At 36.9% G+C, this 13,563-nt stretch overlaps 1 protein-coding gene across 1 annotated transcript in view; it reads left to right on the top strand.

Annotated features, from left to right (window-relative positions):
* MYBPC1 (myosin binding protein C1) overlaps nt 1-11,159 on the top strand; it is a 76,911-nt gene extending 65,752 nt beyond the window's left edge. The window contains exons 29-31 of the mRNA XM_057420604.1: nt 321-457; nt 1,339-1,525; nt 10,139-11,159. Coding sequence (XP_057276587.1) covers nt 321-457; nt 1,339-1,525; nt 10,139-10,239 — 425 coding nt within the window. The 3' untranslated portion in view covers nt 10,240-11,159. The remainder of the gene's footprint in view (nt 1-320; nt 458-1,338; nt 1,526-10,138) is intronic.
* Nucleotides 11,160-13,563: the final 2,404 nt, after the last annotated feature.

The raw sequence follows: 13,563 nt of genomic DNA, 5'->3' as shown, positions 1-13,563 counted from the left end.
GCAGTATGTCAGTCAGGATCCATCCTGTTTTGTAACATGCAGGGCACACAGGCAAATACACAGAATAAATATGCATTATTTTATGTACCACCTACTCAGGAAACAAAAGAGAAGCTCTCAGACATCTATACTACAGCATAACCAAGGGCTATAGTCACTTCACAGGCCTACTTCCAGCCTCCCTACAAGTGCAATTACCAGAGTCACGTCAGTACCTAAAGCAGTGCAGATCAGAATTGACTCTGCAGCTGTTTAACATGGATGGGTATTTAGCTACATGGTGACACTCTTTTTATAAATGTTTTATTTTCATTTCATAGGTAAAGTCTACAAATACCCAGTTTACGACGATTTTGACTTCACTGAACGACCGATGTTTACTCAGCCTCTAGTCAACACATTTGCTGTAGCTGGCTACAACGCTACTTTGAACTGCAGTGTTCGGGGCAACCCCAAGGTACAGCATCACTCCTAACAGTATCACTTAAAACATGAGAGAGTTTAACTTGATAATAAATCCTGTAACACCATTTTTACTATTTGTCTCACTCAAAAGCCAGGCTGAAGACAAAAAGAGTGGTGTGGGCTCTAAAGAATACAAAAAAGGTTCTACTTCCCTGTGTTACAGGCATTATAAGAGTTACTAAATCCACAGATAATTCAGTGAAAATGTAGAACCTCAGCAAAAGGCTGGGCTATACTGGGACCAGCACCGACAACAGATGTACAGTTAATGTATCAGTAAAGGTTGTTACCAAAATAAAGCCATAATTATTCTATAAAAAGCTAATTAAGTAAGCACATTGCAAGAATACTCTGGGGACTGTGCTGGCTCTCAGATGCACTGCTCAATGTATCTTTCATATTCTTCTGAGTTGTGTCTTTTTGTTATCTATTTTCTGTTGTGAGAAACTGAACTGACCTAGTAAAATGAACACTCAAGGGTGTTTAAGAACATTTACTGCTCACTCTTTACCTTCACAGTTTCTGAGTGAAAATTACTGTGAAAAAAAAAAATGTTTTTCTTATTGACTAAGAGTAATTGGAGGCAAAAAGCTATTGCTCAGATGTTTGCTACCACTGCACAGCACCTCTTATACTGATAACAGGCTTACATTTATGACTTTATGGAATGGGAGCTACACTTGAAAAAGCATGCTTAAAAACAGATGCATGATGCAGCCCATGTTAAGAATTACAGTCTCTTTTCTATCACTACTTTCATCTGGTTTTTTATCCTTTCTGAATTACTCAACTCTAAATGAACTTCACAAAAAGTGGTTAAATATTCCAGTTCATAAGTTTGTGCATGTGGGCTTTCTTGTGTTTTTACCACAGCCCAAAATAACCTGGCTGAAAAACAAAGTCATTATAATGAATGACCCAAGGTACCGAATGTTCAGCAACCAAGGTGTCTGTACCTTGGAGATCCGCAAACCCAGTCCCTATGACGGAGGTACCTACACCTGCCGAGCAGTCAATACACTTGGAGAAGCAGAAGTTGATTGCAAACTGGAAGTAAAAGGTAAGGGGTTTAAAACATTGCAAATGCCCTCTTTGTCTGAATATCTGAACACTATTTACATAGGAGTGGAAAGTATGCAAGACAAATGCAAAAGGGATTTCAAACAACTGTTTTAACTTTCCTGGTCGAAAATAATAACATGGTTAGGACAAAATAAACTATATTGGTTGTTCTGTTCTCTTTCGGAAGACCAACATGCCGTGCTTGTGCTATATGATCTTTCTCCTCCTTCCCCCTATGCTAATTCACATCTTCAGTGACTGCAAGGACTTTTTCACAAGTGACAAAATGGTCACTCTCAGAGCTACGCCACTTACCTGAGAACCTCTAATATGACTCAGCCATAAGGTTCTTCAGGAAAACATTAAGAAAAACATCTTGGATAACAGACAGATCTCTGAAGGAAATGGCAAGGGGAAAAGGAGAGAAGGAAGAAAGATTAGCTCAGGGCAGACATTCTCTACTTTGAAATTACTTATTGAACAATCCAAACATTTGCTTCCAAGGAACTTGGCTAGCAAAATCATGTAGTAAAACCCACCGCTGTTCTCAAAGGCACAAGCTAGCTGCTATAATTGCTGCACTTGCTTTAAGAACAAAGTATTCAAAACTATGGATTTTGCAAAATAAGTTAGCCTTCTACAACTGAAGACATACCTTTATTTTTATTAACAGATAGATTTTATGAGTTCCAGATAGTTTAGCATTGACTGGGATATCATGAATGGCAATAGGATTTGGATTGGACTACTAATGAATAATCTCAGTACCATATATTTCTACTTCCTAGGAAAAAATGGGTCATATTTAGCTGGACTAACTCTCAGCAAAGGCTTTAGTTTCAACTGCAGAATAAGCTAAGCATTTCTGGAAGAAAAAATAGTATGAAGTTATAAGTAAGGAAAACTGCCTAAAGCCAGCTGACAAGAAGGGTCTAACTTGGGAATTTAAACTAGCTGAATATGGCCCTAATTATACTATTGCCATCATGATAGTCTATAATGAAAGTCATAATAGTTAATACCCCTATGGATTGTACTGTTTATTTTGGATTTCAATTTCCATTTTCTGTGTTTTTTGATGTATCTTGTCCCACAGCTCAAATCTGCTAGCAGAAAGCCACTACAATAAATGCTTTGTTTATGAAGTCGAACTTTTAACTGATGTAAAAGGAAAATATGCATAATATGTTTCTTAATTTTCATTATTTATTTTTAAGATACTGTGTTTAAAAGGTGATATCCTCATCCTGAATATGTAATTGTTTTCCTTAATCACAAGCAAACTTTCTATTTCACAGCATAACAGAAGACCTCATCATGTGAGAAGGTTGCTTCATATTTTTTTATACTCAAAGGCCAAGTTAGTTTGCTATTTCATTTAACTCCCTAAGTCCTCAAGCCCTAAATTTCTTATGTGCATTTACACTCAGTTGTAGCTTTTGATCTTCAGCACTTTGCTTGTAGTACAACCAAATACTACATTTTAAGTACAAGAAGCTGTTTATTTCTGTCCTTTGTTTTACAAAGAATTTTTTTTTATGTAATTTGCAAAGTAATGTGAAATATTTTTAAGATAAGAAATAATTTAACTTATATCTCTCAATTTTAAGAAATTCAAACTCCAAATGTTGTCATGGATTACATTTTATTCTTCAGTAATTCTTTTTCCAGCTGTTGTGAAATACAGACGCTCTGTTGATATTGGAACTTTTTTCACTGAATATCAGGACTGGTTTTGAAGCATAATATACAAACACGATGTCATCATTCAGGCTGTCTTCCAATATGCAACAATTTCCAATAAATTGTTCACCAGCAGTGGAAGCTACTCTATATTAGAGTTTTAAGAAAGAAGCATGGAGAGATTTTGTTGCCTTTGACCACTGCTGGTGGGGAATCTTATTTCTTAAGTTATAGACATTTATGGATTGGTATCTGAAATAGTTTGGGAATGCTTAGATCCTTTTCTAGTCAATCAGAATCAATATATATAGGGAAGAAAAAAGCTACAGTTCTGTTCAGTAAAGTGTACAACTGAGATTATGTGCTCAATGATTTTTGCTCACAAATGTTTATTTAACTTTCATAGGTCCAGTTTTCTGAGAAGTGTTTTGAAATAGAGAGTAAATAATGCACTGTGTTCACAGGCTGCCACACTCAGTTCACAGCTGATTCTTTCCATGATGGCTGCATTAAAGATTAAAACAAAAAAGTTATGTCTGGCAACACATCAGCAAACATTTCATGCAGACAACAGTCAGCAGAGTGAAGCACTAGAGCAGATTTCCTGCAGAGGTTGCTGCAGAGCTTTTGGTACCAAAAGGGTTTAAAAACAGTTTAGAAGAATGACAGCAGTACGGTTTGTTAGGGTTATGATATGCACTAAATGACATCTCCAGATTGCTTCCAGATCTGTGAGTCTGAGAGGCTGATTTAGTTCTTAATATTGTTGACTTATGCTAGTACCTCAGTGAGTTCAAGTATACCCCTGATCATTCATCCCACACGAAACCTTGGATCAATGGCTTTACACCATGTCCTGAAGGCTGTATTAATCATCCTATCAGCTGGTTGCATCATGTCCTACAATCTCAATTCCTCTGGCACCTTAGGGTTGCAGTTGAGCATATCTTTGCTACAGTGAGAACGAGGCTGTAAGAATTACTTCCTTCTGATAAGATTTAGCTCACCCTTCCTCACTTTTAGTAAAACCTCTCACACCCACTGACTGCTTGTAACATAGACATTTATAGACTCAAAAAGCCTCTTTCTTCTCAAAGAACATAATACTTACTTTAAGAAATCAACTGGAAAAAAAACCAAATACTATGTCATAGACATTTTGCTCAGAGCAGTGCTTTTGTTTTGTATCCCATCTGGAGGAAGTCCTGAAAAATGCAGGCTGTTAGAATCCCACCTAGGCTATGTGTTAGACTGCTTCATTAACCTAAATCCCACCTCCCCTAGTTAATGGTTGGTTTATGAATCTGATTTCCTATGTACCATCACCTGGTGCAGTCCTACCCCATCCCACCAAGCCTGGTATTGTGGTTCTCTCCCAGGGGTTTGGGCTGTGAGTCGTCACCCTTTCAGAGATACCTCTCTCCGTCCTGGTTAGGCTCCTTTTTGAAGACTGCTTAGACCAGTTATTTGTAAGGCTTAGACACAGGACAGCTGTTGTAAGGGTTCAGTGCTGACACTCTTAACGTGACTGGCAGTTCAACTGATGAATTCAAAGGGAATAGGATTAAGTGAATACAGCAGCTGTAGCTTGGCAAACCAGGGTAGGCTCAGGGTTTGCTATATGATACAGACAAATGCAAATGAGTATTAAACAGCCAGAGCATAAAAACATAATTACATCTTTTTCACTATTCTATTGACTTAAGTGTAGAATTACCATTTTCTTAAATTTGCCAGCCTGTTTGTTCATTTAGGAGGGCTCCTCAGATGACTGCTCATCACACTGACACAGAGTAAAGACTTATGGATTTCTGACTCACTGGAAACGGATTGCAGTGTGTTTGTGTATGTGTTTATAGCACATATATAACATTGACGTGGTTCAGCTTTATTCCAGCAAGTAACAATCAAGGTGTGGATTCATCAAATTCTGAGATATAGTTGAATGTTGCCTGAATAAGAACAACAGGCTCAAGGCTATGCTACTTATCTGGTGAACGTACTAGCTACAGTGTTATTAATACAGATCTCTAAATATTAAGTCACCCTATTAATTACAGGTCTTTGGATAGTAAGCCATGCTAAAGAGCTTTATGTCATGCAACAGTATATATTGTAGTGTCTTTTAGTTACGTTGGCTAGAATTTCTTTTACCCCTCTATTATTTCTGAGGTACTGGAGATCTAGAATTTATATATATGCGTATATATATATATGCTCAATCCTAGGAATGTCATAGAACTACTCACAGAACAGTCTAGTATTTCTGATTTTGCACAGTATTAAAACAACCATGTAGCTATGAATACTATGGCTATGAATACTGTCAGTATGCTACAATTTTCTACTTTTTGAGCTATTTGCATACGTTATTTTAGGTGTAAAATTAAAGCCCCTCGTTGTTACTACATTTAATACTTACTTCCTGAAGTAAGTAGTGATAATTATGAGCACAATAGTAAAGACTATAAAATTTCATTTTGTCCTCAAAAAAGGTTTTGCTTTTACTGATGTTATTTCAGACAGGCAGTACTTTGTTTTTCTGTTTTAAGTTTTGCTGAGTGAACCTAAAGGTGGCAGTTCTATAAGCTGCTCCATACAATTGCATATACAATGGCTCTTATTGAAAATATACGTGGGCTGTAAGAAGTCAAATAATAGATCTTACAGAAAATAATAACTCTACCTCACATATCTTGGAAGATGAAGCATACACAGAGCCTGATTATAAATGTTTTGTATTCGTCTTACTACAGAAAATATTGTATATATCTTTTAAATTTGTTGAGATGGATTGTGAAATATGGCTGTAAATCTTCTACTGCAAGCAGTGAGGAACTGATTCCTTGTCAGCTTCACTGAGGTCAATGAAAAGGTTCAGAGAGAGCACCATACTTCTTTTATCATGAAACAAACGGGTTTAAAAAATGTTTCTCTTATGAGCAAAATGAAGGTTGATGGTCATTCTAATAGGCTGATGGTAGAAAATATGCTGTATGAGAAATATGTTTTAAAAAGGTGTAAAAATCAACTGGGAAAAATTTCAAATGCGAATAAATACCACTGTAAATATTCTAATTCTGCAGTGATATATCAAGGAGTAATTAACCCAGGAGAACCGTTCTTCTTGGCGGGGAATAATCAGGTTTATAATAAGCATACTCCTCTGGGTATTTCATTCCATTTCATTCCCTTCCTCTCTTTCCACATGGAAACGCATTTTCTGCATGCAAAGTGTGTATTTATTTGCTTTTTTAGATTAAACTAGCTAGCGTCTCATGGCATACAATGTATGTCACATGAGCAAAGAAGGCCAAATTAATCAAGAATATGGGTTTTTAACATCAGAATTACACAGGGTTTAGACATAGTACTGCTATGCCATTGGGCACAGAACTACCTGTTACCTATTAATTTATTTCATTACTGTGATGACCTTTGACCAAAACCCTTAGATCTTTCCAGGAGATCGAAATCTGCATTTCAAAAAACCCAGCTGTCAGACAGTTTGTAGAATTATTGAAAGAGCAGAAGTATCATAGTAATATTTTGTGCTTAAAAGGCATTCCTTATTACAGATTAGTCTTTGGTTATAAGTTAGTTCTCAGAATTACAACCCATGCCTAAGCTTAACCTACAGAATCTAAGGACGAAATCTTGATACAAATGAAATCAGTGAAAACTTTATAGTTACAAAGATATAATTTTACTTCATTTCCTCTAGAACTTATTTTAAATTCAGGTTCTGTAGTGTTCAGAGAATCTGGCTCTTTCTATAGAAAGGTGTTTGCTTGTAACCTTGCCCAAATCTAGAATATTGACAGAGCAATTTTAAAATGATGGAAGTGCCCAGAAGCTAGTCTGCAGTATATTATGCTTCCAAATTTACTATTTCAAACCAAAAGCATGTTAAGAAGTCAGACTACCTGTAGTTTTTGAAGCATTACGGGTTTTTTTCTTAAAAGGCTACAACAGCTCCAAAGTTGAGTGCTTTTACATACATACACAAATAGAAATGTATATATTTATGGGTGTTTTATAGAGTCAAAATGTTTAATTAAAGATAAGAGCTCCTATAGAGTAAAAAGCATGCTTTAAGTAATGTATATGTGGATATATGGCAAAGCACATATAGTACACAGGTATGTAATTAGTCTGTACTTGATTATTTTGCCTTATGGAGTTTCAACATATATATATATGCTTCAGTGTTATGTGTGTGCTTTTTTTTCCCCTGGTGGAAAATACTATATATATATATGTGTTAGCTTCTTTGAAGCTACGTTTGGAAACATTTATCTTAAACGTTAGTTGCATAATTTGGTTCCAATCTATACTTTAGACTAATTACAAGATTCATAGTTACTTGTAGATATTAATATAGCCTTTACATATTAATGATGATTTTGAAGTGGAACTGGTTCCCTACCTTTTACTCTTCATGTGTTTCTATTCCTACATCCTTTACATGACTAAGGATTAAAACATCATCTTGACATAATCGTAAGCATAATTTCACTCAACATTTTCTCTCTACTTTTGTGTTTGCTATTAAATTGTTACTTCTCTTTCTCTCTTTCTCTTAGTTACACAATAAGGATTTTTGAATGTATATTGGCATCTAAGGTAAGCTTTCATATGGTTCTTGCATATGAAGCTTATGACTATGTGTCATACAATGTCTGCCTAGTATGGCATGATTTTCATTATTTCACTTAATGAAAATTTTTTTCATAATGAGTAGCATGACAGTTTTAATGCACAGAAACCCAGATTTTTACGAAAATTGCTTGCTATGGTAATTCCTAATTAGTACATCCCACTACTTTCTAATAGTGCACATTTCAACGGAATTTAACAGTGCATGAGTTAGCATGATTAATTAGCATGAATAAAATGCAAGTAATAAAACAGCATTTTTCATTTACAGTTATTCTCATATAGGAATATACCTCTACATAACTGAAATATTTATTCCACAGTTAATTTCATTTAAAAACGAATGATTCTCATCACAATTGCACTACATGAGTTGAAAAGAATGCCAAAAAGCATGCTTTCTTTTTTTATTTTGTCTGTATTGTGCATCTACCTACGGTCGGGAGTGAACAGTTCTGCAACAGTGATGGCGTTACATGAGATAGCACAGTCTCATAATCAATAGTAACTAATAGCACTTTAATTGGATAATCCTTGTGTTAATAAAGGTTATAAATTCCTAAAATCTATACTCAGGATAAACACTGTACGTAAGTATCAGCTCAGTTGCATAGAGCTGAAGCATTCAGAGACAGTGATATCTTCATCCTTCCAATGTATTTTTGCTTTAAAGCTTTTGGTGTGTTCCAGAAAAGGCTCAGAAGGTAAGTGCAGTTATTAGCAGGTGGTTTTGCAATTTGCAGAACAGAATATTCATGCAGATTTGTAAGAGGAACAGTAATGGTATGTAGCTTTCTTACAACAAATGCCATCCTTCGCCTTGAGATAGGGTAGAATCTAATGTTTTTTTAGCAAAATGTTTATCTTTTTTTCCACTGTTCCTTCCAAATGACATTTTATTTCAGTGAAATTTTTCAATTACATGAAATTTCACTCCTAATTTGGATTATTTTTGCTAAATTAATGCTTCTATGTCACTGGGATCTGGGGTGCCCTGCCTGGTCTATCAGACACTACATACATGTTTTTTTCTGGGCATTGAAAGAAATATTTTGCCTTGGACAAAAATATTAAATGCTCTTCAAAAATCTTTTGCCTTGTCCTTTTTTCCAGAACAGCAAAGAGAACATTGAGCATTGCAATGGCTTTCTTATAAGCCCAGGTTTCTATTATAGCAGTAATTTAAAATAGGTTTCATTCCATTTTTTACTCATCGCAGCTGAGCCACAGCCATTAAGTACATAGACCAAAAAAGCTGGGAACAGAACTTCTGATACTTGTTCAGTGAATATTGGCTCCAACCACCACTGAACTGAAAAGTGGGAGGAAAAAGAAGTTTAGTTTCACATAAAAAAGAAAAGCAGTTTTGGCAGGGCTGGAGGAAACACTGAGTACAAAATGTCCCTGTCATCAGGGCTTGTGAGCCGGGACACGCACTCCTCCCGCTAAGGAAGATAGTGGCCACAAGCATGGAATAAGTAAGTCTCCCCTATGGATCAGTGCAGGACTTCCCACAGCTTTGAGATCACATACCAATAGCTTCAAGCCCTGGGAAAAGTCAGGAAGAAACTGCTTTCAGGGAGTAAGCACCTGGATCCAAGGTGATGATGTGTGGTCTATTTTTTATTCAAAAGTGAATCCAAACTCTTTCTTCAGAATTCCCCAACAGATGAAAGTTTCAGCTTGCATCACCTCTCTCTGGAGTCCAAAGGTACCAATATCCAAAATCCTGGCTTTATTTCATATAATTCTTTCACGTATGTCATCCCACATGTTATTTTCAAGCAACGTGGTAAATATTTTGCTAAAAACTTATAAACCATTATAATACCCAATACTAAAATAATTTGAATGTCTGCATGTTCTCCACAACTCATCATAGTCAGGTGTTTTTTCTGTGTTGTTCCTCCTGGGCTGACTTTTGTCTCTCACTATACTCCACCCAGCCTGATGGAAGTCCAGGAGGATTATTTGAGGTGAAATTTATCACAGACTATTGCATGGGGGAGAGATAAATGACTGAATATATGACATCCTAGAAATGAAATTCATCATGTGCAAGAAGACAGGAAAGCTCTTTATAGTACAGGGATTAAATAATGGTTAATTCTTGTGCTGAACTTTTGAACAGGGATTAATTTTATCATATCACACAATGAAATATGCAATAGGGACTGCCTAAATCTTTGTAGCTTACACCAGAAAAAAAGGTACAAAGTGTCGCTCCAGGGAGCTTCAACCTGAAGAGTGTCTTATTCCTTGTTTATAGGTGGGCTTTCGTTCTTCAGACTACTGATGGATGGCGTGCCTCCCCATATCATTGATTCATACATGCGTGAAATACAGGCAGACAAAACTGAGGGGAAGTGAGAGTCCGTCCACAGTGTTTCCCCCCACTGCACTGGAATTTGGTAGCAGAATTACAGCATTTTATTTCTTGCAATGACAGAACAAATGTGCGGTTGGGGAATTTTTTCTTTTTTTTTTTTGTTTTGTTTCTTATTTGTTGTTTTCATTTTCCCTACCTGCTCTTACTGAAAGGAAAGAATACGCATGGATTGCTTTGGGTTGAATTGAAATGAACTGAAGACAACAAATGTTTTGTTAATGTTCAGCTGTTCAGCTTTATTTTCTGTTTGATACTGTGTTCTGTTTTTTAACGAAGAAAGAGGAGAAGCTGTGTAATAAACCTGAGGAGGCAGTCAGAGTTTGTACTTGGTGGTACAAAGCATATCTTTCTTAGACTGAAAGTACACGGATTAGCCAGTAGATGTGCAATAAGACCCTTGGAAAACATACCTCTTTGATAATGTATCTTATTCACCTGAGAATTGTTTAACAGAATACGGCTTTACTATAACATACTTAATGCATATGTACTTGATCATTTATGCTGAATATATCTTCCTTTAGAAGTTTTGGTTTCCTAAATCCAACCCATCAGTCTCTCAACTGAACTGAAATTGTTTTATTTAATGTACAATAAATATGAAGTGTTTAAGATCTATCAAGTTCTTGTATCTTTTTAGGCTTTTTTTCTGGCTCATGTTACCACATTTCTTGTTAGTTTCCACATACTGTAAAGCAGGAACTCCAGCCCACCACAGTGAGTGGAAAAATGTATCACCTGTCACCAAATCCAACAGGCTTACACTTTACCATACATGACATAGAATGCGAGTAAAGATAAACACAATAGATACATAATTTTATATCTATGTATTTTCAATATTTTAAATATTATAAATGCCAAGCATGACAGCTTCCCATCAGTCTGGATCTGCACCCCTTCCTCAGCAATTCATGATGCTTTTGCAGGTATTGCAGCAGAAAATGGACTCAGGTCTTATCACCAGCGTGTTTACCGTGCAAGGCAGAAAGGTAAAATGGCTCCATAAGTTTTCCAACTCCAGTGTCACTAACCTCCAAGTATTTCACGGGTGGGGGTGATTGTAAATCTCCAACAAACGCTGAAGCATGTGAGACAGAAGGTCACAAACGATTTGCCCAGCCTGTCAATTCCCTGTTGCTCTGTCATTTATTTACCAGTTCTCACTCTGGCTGTATGGATAGGGTAGGTTATGTGCTCACTGACTAATGATTGATCTCCAATTATGGTTTATAAAGATAAAGGTCTACTTAGACCAGCAGTACATTACAAGATGGTTACTTGACGTCAGTGCATTTTCAAACATCCAACAGCCAGTAATTATGCAATAAAATAATGTGTTACTACTAACTGCCACTGCTGAACTGGTGTTTCTGCAGTTGAATTGCCACTTCTTTCACATGGGGATCTGAATGTTTTTTCTCGCTTTGTTCTGTAAATCTTACTCGCCCTGAGATCCTTCTTCTTTCTATCTTTGTCATAGCTTCTGTGCTGCCATCTGTGCGAGGAATCAGTTCGCCATTCCCAGTGATCCTGGACACCCCCCCCCCCCCCCCCAACCTGCATTTCACCCTGCTCCTGCCAAAATCAATTCTCTCCTAAGCATTCACACATACAAAAGAAGGCAACATGTCTACTATGAAGAAAATTTCATAAAGATTAATAATTTCTCTTTATTCTGTATCTCAAAAGTGAATTGTGACTCCATCTGTTTCGAAGCACAGGAGGCTGTGGGAAAGGGTCAGTTTAAATATATGCCATGCAGGTTTAAACACTTAAGCACGTGGCCCTCATTTAAAATAATACCAATCTGTTGAGATACATTATAGTTAGCACCAAAAGCTATAGTTATTGTGAGTTTGTGCTTTTCAGTAAGCCAAAAATGATGCATATAGCCATCTGTACTTTGTACATAATGTTTACAGTTTCAAGCTTATGTGTTTATCTGCCCCTCTGTCTTAATATACCAAATCTAATAATCTGGAAGCCAGCATAAATCTCAGATTCTGCTGTACATGGAGCTTGATACAGGCATTGAAAGATTATGGCAAGTGCCAGTCCATTTTTCCCTCACTGAAAATAATCTTACAAATATAGAAATGGGAGAAGAAAAAAACACAGGCAAATATTTTAAAGAATGTTTAAATAGGGATATGAATGGAGGTCTTTACTGAGAGTCAGAAATTCTAAAAAATATTCCTTTTACAAAAAAAAAGTTTCAAGTTTCCTCCACGTCCACTGGGGGAGCAGGGGAGTGTAATATTGTTATCTTTTATAGAGCATCGTGAAGGGAGACTTACTTTATGAATGGCTTTGTTGCATTTTAAGATTTTGGAGCAAAAGGCATTCTATTTTAAGCACGTGTACTTACTGTCACTTGATTTCCATGGCTTGCTTTCCTGACTGACAAGTAAAGCTGCTCCTTTGCTCTAGCAGAGAGAATTTGGAAGTAAAACTGTATCCTGAATACTGAGAAAGCGCTGGAAGTCTGAATAAACTGGGCTTGAAATTTTGTGTTCTCATGTTCTATGTTTTGTGGCTGAATACTTTTTAAAGTAAAACAAATCCTTCAAGCTCAGTGATAAGTTCAGTAGGGAATCTATTTCTTCCTCTACTGATGTTGCTCTTATTTATTACACCACTTACTTTCCCCTCCACTTCTTTTCTGAGTTTATTTTCTTTTTCTTTCCCTCTTAGTATCACAAAATCCTTAAAACAATCTCTCCATAAATACCTGTCGTGGTTTAAACCCAGTCAGGTAATTCGTTCGCTCACTTCCCCCCCTTTCTTGCCCTCCCCCTGCTCCCGGAGGGACAGAGAGGAGAATCGAAAAGAATGCAACTCCCATGGGTTGAGATAAGAACAGTTTAGTAACCAAGGTATAACACAAATCACTACTGCTACCACCAATAATAACAATGATAAAGGAAATAACAAGAGAATATACCACCTCACCACCAGCCAACCGATAACTCGCCCCCCCAGCCCGACCAAGCACCGACCGATACCTCCTCCAGCCCTGCAGTCTAACAGCCCTTCCGGGTAACTCAGTTACATCCTGGGCATGACGTGCTGTGGTATGGAATAGCTCTTTGGTCAGTTTGGGTCAGGTGTCCTGTCTATGCTTCCTCCTGGCTTCCCCTCCTCCCTGGCAGAGCATGAGACTCACAAAGTCCTTGGCCAGACCAAAACACCGCTATCAGCTCTGTTCCCGAGCTGAAAGTCAAAACACTGCACTGCACCAGCTACCAAGAAGGAGAAAAATGACTGCTACTGCTGAACCCAGGACAATACCAGTACCATTA

The sequence above is a fragment of the Pezoporus wallicus genome, unplaced genomic scaffold, assembly GCF_028554395.1.
Source record: "Pezoporus wallicus isolate ANWC-B61680 ecotype Strahan unplaced genomic scaffold, APGP_CSIRO_Pwel_v1 contig_2871, whole genome shotgun sequence".
In the NCBI taxonomy this organism is placed as follows: Eukaryota; Metazoa; Chordata; class Aves; order Psittaciformes; family Psittacidae; genus Pezoporus; species Pezoporus wallicus.
Note: the sequence above shows the minus strand (reverse complement) of the source record. Positions and strands in the feature narration are given on the sequence as shown.